General features: G+C 34.7%; 2 protein-coding genes across 2 annotated transcripts; one reads left to right on the forward strand and one right to left on the reverse strand.

Annotated features, from left to right (window-relative positions):
* Nucleotides 1-279: 279 nt before the first annotated feature.
* On the reverse strand, nucleotides 280-8680 carry LOC134239428 (mitochondrial disaggregase-like). The gene is made up of 17 exons (XM_062721612.1): nucleotides 8677-8680; nucleotides 8072-8356; nucleotides 7762-7816; nucleotides 7545-7631; nucleotides 7138-7241; nucleotides 6470-6598; nucleotides 5000-5097; nucleotides 4635-4749; nucleotides 4107-4184; nucleotides 3509-3564; nucleotides 3354-3398; nucleotides 2824-2985; nucleotides 2419-2575; nucleotides 1983-2056; nucleotides 1771-1890; nucleotides 1531-1635; nucleotides 280-1254 (listed from the first exon to the last, which is right to left on the reverse strand). The coding sequence occupies exons 1-17, from the start codon at nucleotides 8678-8680 to the stop codon at nucleotides 1021-1023; spliced, it is 1908 nt and encodes a 635-aa protein (XP_062577596.1). The 3' UTR covers nucleotides 280-1020.
* LOC134239417 (glucosamine-6-phosphate isomerase 2-like) lies at nucleotides 8558-12295 on the forward strand. Its single transcript, XM_062721600.1, has 6 exons — nucleotides 8558-8636; nucleotides 8839-8962; nucleotides 10001-10102; nucleotides 10268-10450; nucleotides 10813-10997; nucleotides 11343-12295. The coding sequence occupies exons 2-6, from the start codon at nucleotides 8839-8841 to the stop codon at nucleotides 11589-11591; spliced, it is 843 nt and encodes a 280-aa protein (XP_062577584.1). The 5' UTR covers nucleotides 8558-8636; the 3' UTR covers nucleotides 11592-12295.
* Nucleotides 12296-12775: the final 480 nt, after the last annotated feature.

A 12775-nucleotide genomic window follows, 5' to 3' on the forward strand; every position in this document is an offset into this window, starting at 1 on the left:
CTTCTCAAACTTGACAGCTTTAGACATATATCAGCTGACAATGTTACTGGCTTTGTATAGCTTCACAGCTATAAATAGATATTGCCAGATCAGATGTTATTGATCTAGATATGAACAGAGCTGTAAAATATTACTGGCCTTGTCAGGCTACAGTGCTGTAAAAAGATATCCAGAAGATCAGCAATTTTAACTCCCACAAATCAAAGAATTGAGCCAAGTCAAACCATACAAGTTTAGGGTCTGATCTGCATTATGGATAACAAAAGTAAATTTCTGTACTGAATACAACCTTACTTTAATGCTATGCAGATTTTATGCCATACAAGCAAGTTTTCCATAACAAAATGGATATGTATATCCCTATATCATTAAATTACTGGTTTTCAAAATACATAAGAACACATAAAAAATGGATAAAAATTGTACCCAGTCACAAACCATGATCAATCTTAAAATATATAGAAATAAATGCAAGTTTAATGCTCGAAAGCAAAAAAGCAACAAAATTAATGCTTTTGTTTCCCTTCATCAATAAATGCTATGAATTGGTTGAAAATGCAAAACAGCATATAACATGAAGTCACCTAAATGACTCAAGTGACCAAAAATCATTCAAAACACTAATTCAAATAATATACACATCTGTAAAAAAAAAAATCAAAGCTTCACTAATTGCATTGATAGTATGTTTTGTAATGCATCTCAGCACCATTTGTATTACATGTATATATAAACATTTTACATTTTGGAAAGAAAGGTTTAAACCTGTATTAATCATTGTAATGTCTTTAATATAAGAAAAAATAAAGTTTACAACAAATAGGAAGCAGCACTGTAATATGATATGAAAGGATAGATATGCCCATAAAATGTATTTTTTTAAAAACTGAATATCTTGCAGTCAATGCAACATTTTACATTGATTCAAATATTTTTTCTTAAAGAAAAACAACCATATCCAAGATATTGGCTGCAAACTAGAAAGACAAAGAAACAAGCACTCCGCCTTATGCAACTGTCTCATTTGAACCCCTCTGTGAACGGATTATCTCCCCCTCTGAGGTTAATGTCTACATATTTATCTCCCTTTCCTTTCTGTAGCAGCTGTAATTTAATTGTCGGAGGGTCCTCTGATGATTTGTCAGACTTTGTCAGGTCCTCAGCATTAGAGGCTGACAGTCGGATCACGCACCCCTTCCCTATCAGCTGTCTCTCGTGGGCCATCGCTAACTGGGTCACTACCCGCCTCTCAACCTAGGGTCAAAGTAAGAAGGGTTTTATATCTAAATTTATAAGTATTAATTTCTCAAACTTCTATTATTCTAATATAAATACTAGTATTCAAGAATCATAATTTTTAGCAATTATTAATGTAAACTATTTTAAAGCGTTTCAATGTGATTAGACATAATTTTTATACAAAACATCTATTACATATCCCTTGTAAACATGTCCTATATTACAGCACTGTAAACAAACTTGTGTTAAAAGAAATGTTAAATATATCATATTACAGCACTGTAAACATACCTCGTATTTAATAGAGCGGGCCCCGTAATGTACATCATACCCGTCAGCCAGTACGTCCACCACATTGTGATCCCATAGTAACTTTATGTCATGCTTCTTCTCTGCCTAAATAAAAACAATTAATTTGATGACAAATAAAAAAAACTGTTGTGTCTCAACATTTTTAAACGGCACTAAAGGTAAAGTACTTGTAGGCATGTTGTGCACATGTATGTGAACAAAATCAATGAAGCTACAAACCTGGTTGGCCCAGTACTGTAGTTCTTTAGTGACCAGTTTACTCAGTTCTGAGCGGGAAAACGGTAAGAAATATACAATCTCATTGATCCTGCCTAAAAACTCATCCCGCTTGAAAGCCATCTAAACAGAAATTATTAATAATGGTTTCACCATTTATTGATATCATTTACATTTCTTATGTCCTACAAGTTAATAATTTTTTTGGTTCTTACCTTTAAAATTGGTCGTACAACATCGTCTTTAAATTTTCTAGAAATAGTGATTTTCTCTGCTGCCTCCAACTCCTCTACAAATGGTGTACACATTTATATCAATTTCAGAAAACTTGTATAATTTTGATAGTACAGTGGACCCTCAGATATCCGGACACCAAATATCCGGATGCTTCAGTATCCGGACGACTTTTCTTCGGAACGAAATTTTTAAATGTCATTTTGTCTTGTTTAACTGGCGATTCAGATATCCGGATGCTTCACATATCCGGACAAATTGACTGGGAACCAAAGCGTCCGGATAAATGAGGGTCCACTGTACTCAACTTCTTTATATATGTAATAATGTATCTTAAATAATTTATTACTCAGCATCTAAATTACAAAGCCATTTTCTTTACACAATGAAGTACAGACAGTGTTTACAGAAAATTACCCAGAGTCTCTGCATCTTTCCGTTTATTGTATTCTGCTGCTTCTGCTCGTAGTTGTAACGCATGACTGGCAATGACCTCACTGGCCAGGTTAGAGGTCATGATAAAAATAGCATCCTTACAGTCGATAGTTTTACCTTTACCATCTGTCAGTCGACCCTAAAAATTAATCAATGTAGTCTTGATGATTAACACATGTTGTTACAGTATTTCAAATCTACAAAAATTGCTAAAAATTATCTTTGAACCAATATGGTTGAATCCCAGATTTAATCATATGAACAAAGTGTCCATGTTGAAAATCACCACAACAGGCAAACATAATGCAAAAAAAAAAATTACCATCGTATGTACAGTAAAACATCAACAACACACAGCACCAACATACAACCCCACTCAGTCCTCACCTCATCAAACAGTTGTAACATGATGGTCAGTACGTCTGGATGTGCTTTTTCCACTTCATCAAACAGAACTACAGCCTGCGGACATTCTGTTAATTTTTTGGTGAGTTGTCCCCCCTCCTCATGTCCAACATACCCAGGGGGAGAGCCAATAAATTTAGCCACCTGTATAAAAATGGATAACATGTAAATTATCATATCTAAATGTAAAGAAGTACATGTACAGTAAACATATCTAAATTTAGTCAGCTGTAAAAAATATATAACGTTTATGCTATCACATTTAGATGGATTGAAGAAGAACAAAGATATATACAAAGAAATGAACATTCAATATCTCTGTTTAATGGCTATTTAAACAAATAAAGGTGACTGATCAATACAAAGGAAATTTACTTTTCTTTAGTTGTCATCTATTGATTACCATTACACATTTTTACAGATTCAATTTAAATGAATTTTTTTTTTTAATAAAATTACATCATCTCAAATGTCTGGGATAAATAAAAGTTTGAGTTGAGAGAAATTCTCACCTCGTGTTTTTCCTGGTACTCTGACATATCAATTCTTATAAATCCCTGAAAAAATCCAATTGAAAGCCTCAATATTAATTATAGTCCATCAACAAAAACTCGAAAATTCCACAATAAAAATGCTACTTATATACAGAAGAGAGATTTATTTTTACCTTTTTGATGTCTTTATGGAGATACTTGGCGACCTGCTTGGCAAGTTCTGTTTTACCTACAATGGATGGCAGTAAAACATGAGCCTTTAAAATCTCAAAGAGAAAGATGGAAAAGTCCTGTGATTCCTAACATCTGAAGGGGCTTAAAGATGGGAAATGACTTGTTTTGGAACATTGATTAGATCATTTTCTAAGTTTTGTGTATTTATTCAAGGCATCTTATTAACCAAAGCTAAATTAAATGAATAATCAATTGGTAAGAAACTTACCAATACCAGTGGATTCCATAAAACTTACCAATGCCAGAAGATCTCAGAAAACTTACCAATGTCAGAAGATCCCAGAAACTTACCAATACCAGAGGATCCCAGAAAACTTACCAGAGGATCCCAGAAAACTTACCAATGCCAGCAGATCCCAGAAAACTTTCCAATACCAGAAAATCCCAGAAGACTTACCAATACCAGAAGATCCCAGAAAACTTACCAAATCCAGAAGATCCCAGAAAACTTACCAATACCAGAAGATCCCAGAAAACTTGCCAATACCAGAGAATCCCAGAAAACTTACCAATGCCAAAGGATCCCAGAAAACTTACCAATTCCAGAGGATCCCAGGAACAGAAAAACCAGAGGATGGTCTTCATCATACCAACCATTCTCCTTACGTCTTATTGCTACAAAACAATAACAGAGATGAGTACATGTATCCATTCACTATAAACAATCTAGTCCTGTCCTACCCTATGATAAATTCGTATCTTTTTCTTCTATGATTCTTTGATAATTATACATAGGTCTAAATTATTGATGGCCCTATCCTGCCCTGTGCTGTCTTCTCTCAAACCAGCAGTAATAATATTAAAGGCATCATCACACCTTAATCTGTGTCCATGTAGTCCAAGGGATGCTTTTATCAGATGTGACAATATAAATGGCCCCACCCTACCCTATGTCTTCATCCAATCCCTCTTTATGATACATACCAGCAGTGATAAAAATAATGGCCCCATCCTGCCTGCCCTACACCAAGTTCCCCCAACCCCTAGGATGCTTGTAATTACCTGCAGCCACAATGTTTATGGCCCCCTGTCATATAATGCCCCCCAATCCTTCCCTGGTCTTACCTGCAGCAACAATATTAATGGCCCCGTCCTGCCCTATGATGTGCTCTCTCAGTCTCTGTTCCAGGGGGAACTTTCTCCTCTCTTCTGCAGCCCTCTTCTCTTTCAGCTCCAAAAACTAAACAAAAATAAAAGGTAAAAATCTAAAGATCAAAAGCTATAGTGTAGTAGTGTAAGATACACAGCATCCTACTAGCTTGGGCTAGTGGGTTAACTCTTTAGCTCAATTGGTAGAGCACTGAAGCCAGAGGCCCCGGGTTCAATCCCCAGCTGATGCACAAAATTATCTCTGTTACATAGCACATTTCAAAACCTCAGTACACCATGCACATTTCAATTCCTTTATGCACTAGACTAAATGACCATACCTTGCTCTCTGCATTTGTAAGAATGTTTTGCATTGACTGGTTTTTGGTGTAGTCTATAGGTTTGTGGCCATTAACATTTTCAAGAGTTGGATCTGCTCCTACAGGCATAGATAATAGATAAGCTAAGTACAATAAAGCAATATCAATGAAAAGTTTTTACTTCAATGAATAGATTCTCTTGCCTATTGCTAACTAGAAAACTGACCAGTCAGCAAGGGCCCCACCATGGGGTAGAATTATAAGGGTGCAGCTTATGGGATGATTAAAAAATATATGACTAATAAGAAAAAGCAACTGTATTTTTAAAATTTCAAGATAATTCCTGAATATCCAAAAACCTGTAAATAATATCCTTCTATTTATTTTACATAAGCCAGTAAAGAACAACTCAACACTGAATGTATATCTAAACAATAATGAAGCTTGTGTTATATAAAATGCCAGCCTTCAATGAATGCAAATACATATCATGAAGGCTTGACCTTAACTTCAAAACAAACAGCAGTTGCAGACAAAGGTTTTCATTAATCTTAAAATGAAAGATAAAGATAAGCCTTCTAAATTTTCTGCAGCAGACTAGATAATTAATCCCAAGGGATTAATTGTACTTCTCTCTCATCATCTTCTTCTTAATTTATAATAAGAACTTTTCAGTAAAGATAGAATGAGGTTTTTATCCTACTGCCTTAAAAATTAATATTCTTGAATTTTCATGAAGCAAAAAAAAAAAATAATAAAATAAATAAATAAATAAAAATGAAAAAAATATGTCTTCTTTAATCTATTTCTTGTTTTTAGAATTCAATGAAATCAGAACTCATTGTGTAGGGTATTTCAACAAAAATAAAGTAAAAACATTTATACTTCAATCAACATTTCAGAGTGTTCATAGCATTCCAAATGGACTTAACTTCAAAACAAACTTCATTTGCAGACAGAGGTGGTAATTAATCTCAATGTGACAGATAAAGATAATGCTTTGGATTTTCTTCAGGAGGAAAGCTAATTAATCCCAAGGGACTCATTCATTGCCAGTATTCAGTTTACAATGGGAACATTTTCAGAAGTTATCTCTCTTTGCCAATTCATTCTTACATAAAGTTAAGGAATCTACCCCACCACCCCAGCTCCAAACCAGAGGACATAGAGAAACAAACTTAGCATCAAAATATGTCTTTTTGCCTACTGAACTACCATACGAAATTTGAACTTAATTGGACTACAATAAAAAAAGTTATTAGAAAAAAACAGAAAATTTGTGGACGGAAGAATGACAGACGGACAGACAGACGGACAGACAGACAGACAGAGTGATTACTATAGGGCACCCGCAAATCCTTGCGGGGCCCTAATTATTTTTAAAATATTTTTTTAACTATTGTTAGTATAAAACATGATCTAGTAAGTCTTGAACTTCTGGGTAACATAGATTATTTGGTTTAGTTCTACTCTAATTTTTAAGTTTCTTACCTGCATCGAGCAGCATTTTAACAATGGTGAAGTCCTCCATCAGGACGGCATAATGTAGAGGGGTGCAGCCTTTAAAGTTGGCTCTCTGACTGAGGCGGTTATTGAACTGCTCCTCTCTGACCTCCAGAACTGAAGGCAAATTAAAGATTTCAAATCAACTACAGGAATGTACTGTAAGACATACTTTTTACTGTACATGATTTTAATTATGTATATGATGTCACAAATTACCATATGATTGGAAATTAACTTTTGATTTTAGAGAGACGCAAATTTAGTGATTTGTCCTTAAAAATTGGTATTTTATTGTTAGCAAAATGCAATTTTAGCAATTTTAAAAAGTTTCCTGAAGAACTATTACAAATAAAATGCAATTGATATTACTGATATTCAATTTTAGTGATCTCAGCGACCTTGCTAATAATGCCAAAATTAAATCCTCACTAAAAATTCTGCTTTAACTTGTAATATGCTTTGAGAAATTTTACTGGATATCGTACATTTTACGATATCCAGTAAAATTTCTCAAAGCATATTACAAGTACATTAAAAAAACTCAAATGACAGTTCGTGAAATCCTATATTTTTCTATTCCTAGATTAAACAGAAATTGCAGTTCTGTGGAATGATGACCCATTGGAAAAATAAGTATGTTTTCAGTGTCTTACCACTCATGGGATCGAATCTTTGTTCTCGTGCCATGGAATAGAATGTAGAATATTCATCTCCAAGGTTTGGATCAGCTCCCAACTTTAAAAGGAGTTCCACAAGTCTATAGAAGGAAGTTATTACATTGTACCTATATGATTTAGATAGTAGATCCTCTATTGAGAGATCAAAGAGTTATTCAAAAATTAATGGGAAGTTCTGTATTTCACCCAAAACCTACTGGACTTATGGTTTTTTTGGGGCTTTCAATATTTTGATGTCACTTGGTTTGAAGTCTGATAAAAGGGTCATATTTTTTGGGAAGGAATATTAGATGGTCAGTTATAAGTCAATAGGAAAATTTGGGGTTTACCCCTTCTCTTAGTATAAGATTAGATATAAAGAGCTGTTGCTTTGTAGCTATTACCTAGAGTCATGATTGATTGAAGCCACATGTAGTGCTGTCCACCCCAGCTGATGCCTGGAATTAACATCCACCCCACTTTTTATGACCCTGGAGGAAAAAAATAATTCCAATCTGAAGTTGTGTTATGCTGTAATGTTGAGCTGATTGGCAGCTTTACATGGTCTTTAATCTTTTATAATTGTGATAGAGATATGATGAATTTCAGTTAAATTAATACCTTTCTACCTCTCCATAATCTTTTCTTCGTGCACTTGAAAGCAGTTGAGCTGCGTCTGTGAAATATAGATGATATTTGACTCATTAATTCACATAATAGCCTACGTTGGCCCTAGTTTATAATAAAACAAATCACAGTTCATCGTTTTCATGTTTTCATTTTACGAAATATTCATGAATTTTCGCGAACATTCTTTTATTCTGTTTTAACATTGATGATGCAACAAGAATAATAAATGTCATCACTGTTCTGTTTTATATCAATTACTGTCCCATCTTTAACATATCAAGTCGTCATTTTTTTTACTTACTGTTTTTAGACCCATTATAACAGTATGCTACAGCACAGATAAAAGTACCGGTCCCAAACACGTGTTTTAATCTTGTCCTACTTCTAGCACCGATATATCGGGCTAAAAATGACTGATATTTGTTCAAATTTAAGAATTTTAGGTGGTATTTAGGCAGAGATTTACTTTCTATTGCTTGATCAAATCTTAAAACATGCTTATTCCTAGAAACAAAACTAAAAGTGTTACGGACAAACTGTCTGCAGATTCTTGCAGCCATCATAACACAAGTGGGTCTTACTTTCACTTTACATTTACGACATCAAAATTAACGACATTAGGGACTTTCAAATGTGTTCATTAAAATTTACAATCATTTATTGTTAGAAAATTTTGATAGGTTTACTTTTTGTTGCATCAAATCCATTGTCATCGAACGTTGAATATTTAAGATGCCATTACGAAGTCGTAATAATGACGAACCAGTTTACGTTAGTATCAGCTGTTTTGGTCTCCACTCAACGTCCTGTGACAAAGAACGAAGAAGAAATACACCACTTACCGAATAGAAAGAAAAAACCCGACGGTATATTTTATTTTTGTGTATCTTTCATTGAAAGACAAACACATAATTTAAAATAATGTAATGATTTTAAACGTGCAATATCAATATGGCACACATAGTGACATTGGGTAAATGAAAAGTTGTGGTATTAAAACATTTTTGGAGTTTTTTCTGTAGGTGTAATTTTAAAAATTATGTTTATTTGAATACATCCCTGTTACAGATGAAGTTGGCGATTCTAGACAACTATGACAAAGTCAGTGAGTGGGCAGCCAAGTACATAAGGAGGAGGATCCTAGACTATAATCCTGGACCCAATAATTTCTTCACCCTGGGTCTACCTACAGGTAATACAAATAGGTCCTTGTAATCTGTTATTACTAGTAATATGTTTTACGGTGTGACCGTTGGGGCGAGCGCAGTTTATTTACTATCATAAACCTACACATGTACTGTCTACCATTCAAGAAAAAGAAAGCAAAAAGAATAAAATAAAACAATAAAAAGAAATCATTTCCCAAGCATCGGGATCGAGATTCCAAACTTCTCGGAAGTTTCCGACAATATCGGAAATACCCGAACCGTTGAAGTGACGAAAGTATGACGTCAGATAAAAAGTTCTGTTGACTTAGGACGCAAACGCTAGTTTTATGGAAAAGAGATTGCATTAAATCGTTCTTTTCAAGTAAGTTGTTGCTATGTACCATGTTGCTATGCACCGCAACATGTTTTCCGAGTTTCACGGAAGCAACCGACATAACTTCGTCAAAATTCGTAAGTATCCGGTGACATCATTTGTATCATTTCCGAAGGGCAAGGTGAAGGCCGGTGTTGTGGCATGGGGGTATTTTTTTGAATAAGGTAAGGCAAAATCATTTCGTTAAGATTTCGGTAAGAAACAATGTTCCTTTATTATTTTTTTTTTACTATTTTTGATTTATTCGCGCAAAGGACATTGGGTAGTGCAGGAATTCTGGGAATGTTGCACAGAGAAATTTGGCTGACGTATGTACAGATTTCAATCCGAATTTCCTCTGTTCATACACGTTAGTCTATTGAGCTCGCTGCGCTCGCTATTACTTGTTGCAATATGTAACAAGCAGACGTGCAGAATTCATCATGCAGCCTACAGATCCAGGATCGATTGTATCTAGCTTCCCCCATTCACATTATTGCTTTAAATAAACTTATCAAAGACAATTGTTTTTCCGGGTTAGAACATTTTTGGCAGGGCGGACAACTTTAACTAGCTATTAGCCCTCCATGTCTAGCTAATTTTACAGTGAGTTTCAAATACTGCTCACTTTTGATCTGTATCTCATCCACGTTATAGACAAAATCTCCTTAAAATTTGTGACTCTTTATCTATTCATTTTTACTTTCAGGAAGCACACCATTAGGAATGTACAAAAAGCTTATAGAATTCCACAAAGCTGGGGCCCTGAGCTTCAAGTATGTCAAGACCTTCAACATGGATGAATATGTTGGTAAGTTATATCTCTACTAATGATAACATGTACAGAGATAAGCTATAGGTTTACCATACCAGTAAATCTGATGAGTTGCATCTAATTTTGTATAAGGTTTTTTCTTAAATTGTCTGAAGACAAGAACATTTCAAGATTATTAATTCTTTGTACTGACTTTTGAAGGACTTCCGAGAGATCACCCAGAGAGTTATCACTCCTTCATGTGGACTAATTTCTTCAAACACATCGACATCCAGCCAGAAAATGCCCACATCCTGGATGGCAACGCCCCAGATGTGGTGAAGGAATGCAATGATTTTGAGAGGAAAATTGCAGATGCAGGAGGTGTAGAATTGTTTGTTGGAGGTTAGTGATGCTGGAAGATTTTTGTTATTTGAAGGAAAAATAATCATGTATTACATGGAACTATGGGTTTTTTGTATGGAGTAGGTATCATAAGAGAAATTTAGCCTTTTGTATAGCCTGAGTACATGATATATAGGAGGCACTGATATATAGGAGGTACTAAGTTGTAGGGAGTGCATAATATAGGAGGTATTGAAGGAGTATAACTTTTAAAAGGTTTTAAGTTATATATATGCATGAAGCAAATATATCTTGTATCTTGTATAGGAGGCATTGCATATTTTTTGTAGAGAGTGTGTTTTTCCTGTGTGAAAAATTAAACATTTCTCTTTGTATTGGTCAGTCTCCTGTATGTATTTCAGGAATCGGTCCAGATGGTCACATTGCCTTCAATGAGCCCGGGTCCAGCCTCGTGTCTAGAACCAGGATTAAGACTCTCAATAAGGACACTATTATAGCTAACGCCCGCTTCTTTGATGGTGACATGTCCAAGGTCCCCCGCCAGGCCCTGACGGTTGGGGTGGGGACAGTCATGGATGCCAGGGAGGTAAGTATAATAAGTTTAATAATGAGGTCAAGCAAAGGTCACATGGTTAAAAAAATTGATGCAGTTTAATAGCACTTGCAAATATGTATCAGCACATGAAGATTAATTAGAATAACTTCCAAAGTTTCTTTGAAACTGAACTACAGTATTAGCAAATTCATAAAAAATAGGTCAAGGTTAAAAGGAAGGTCAAAGTAATTTTTTTTTCCATCTCATCTGTATTTCATCAAAACACACTTATAAAAAAGTGCCAGGGATGAATGATTTTGCTTCTTGCAAGACGTAAGATAACAGAAGTAAATGCCCAGTCCTGGTGACTAGTTTATGTACTCTTTGATTTTACAGGTGATGATTTTGATTACTGGGGCCCACAAGGCTCTAGCCCTCCACAAAGCTATAGAGGAGGGGGTGTGTCACATGTGGACAGTCTCCGCCTTCCAGCAACACCCCCGTTCTATTTTTGTTTGTGATGAGGATGCCACACTAGAACTGAAGGTCAAAACCGTCCGTTACTTCAAGGACTTGATGACCATACACAACCAGCTGGTGGACGACCCGGTGAATGAGCAGATCGCTGGTGTGAAGTCCACTTAAGTCTTCGAGGTTATTAGCTCTGGAGGAAACTGTAAGATCTGTGCTGCTGTTTGGTTTTACAAGCTACTTTTGCTAGACATTGTTGATTGGTGCTTAACATTAACAATTTTTAATTCTTATATTTACTATTTCTGTTCTGTATCATTTGCTTGAATCATTTCCCCCCAAATATTAATCATTATATTTGACATAAATTTAGTCAATAAAAATTACCTCAAGTAGAATGCAATATATATTTATATACATGTACATGTATGTACATGATAGGACTGCACTGGGACATATTTTATGGATCTGTATGTATATTTAATTTCCATTAATATATAGATGTTTTAATATAGTGCTATTTTAGAATGTTTGCATTTTGATTTGTCAAACATATTATATGAAATATCCATTATTGTGTCTGTTGAAGTCTACTTATTAGCCAGATCTGAATTCCTGATGTACAAGTTATCTCCCTTTTTCAAATAATGATTGTCCCTTATATTTGTATCCTATGTTTGCATTATATAGTCAATGATTCTCATATTGTTACCAAAATTAAATAACTAAAGGTTGTGTGCACAAAACATAACTGCTTACCAGAAATTCAGGGTAAAGAATTATAGAAAGACTGGTATAAATATTAATAACATTCCAAGTTTGTTGTATGATGTAACTGAAAAAAATAAAAATGTCGAAAAAAAGTGACTGTGTTATCAAAGATGAATACAAATAGTATGTCTGACTGACGTTATTCATACTAATTGTAAGGCCATTATTTACAATTGAATTATATTCCGATCATGACAAAAAGCACACAGTGGGAGTGAACGGTCAGCAGGGGATGGTCACCCCTCCATGGCACCTGATCCCACCTCTGATGTTTTGGAGGTCCGTGTTTCTGCTTCAAAGGCATATAAATCAGGTCAGCTAATAAAGGAATACAATTAGTGCCCATTGTAATTCCAAAAATTTTTGGAAGACCTGGTCTCTAAAGACTACATATATATCAACTCAAACTTCCTTACTATACAATGCGCTTGCATGTACAAATGGTAGATAAGTGTGTTCTTGAGTGATATTAGAGATTTATCAAAACCATGCATATTTTCTGATAATCAGTAAAACAATCTAACTCAGTTGTATTGGATCCTGCACAAAAATAAGACATGATAAACAGCATCATTATAATTTATTTC

This window comes from Saccostrea cucullata, unplaced genomic scaffold (assembly GCF_032062105.1).
Source record: "Saccostrea cucullata isolate Sc308-1 unplaced genomic scaffold, CSIRO_AGI_Scuc_v1 ctg344, whole genome shotgun sequence".
Taxonomy (NCBI): Eukaryota; Metazoa; Mollusca; class Bivalvia; order Ostreida; family Ostreidae; genus Saccostrea; species Saccostrea cuccullata.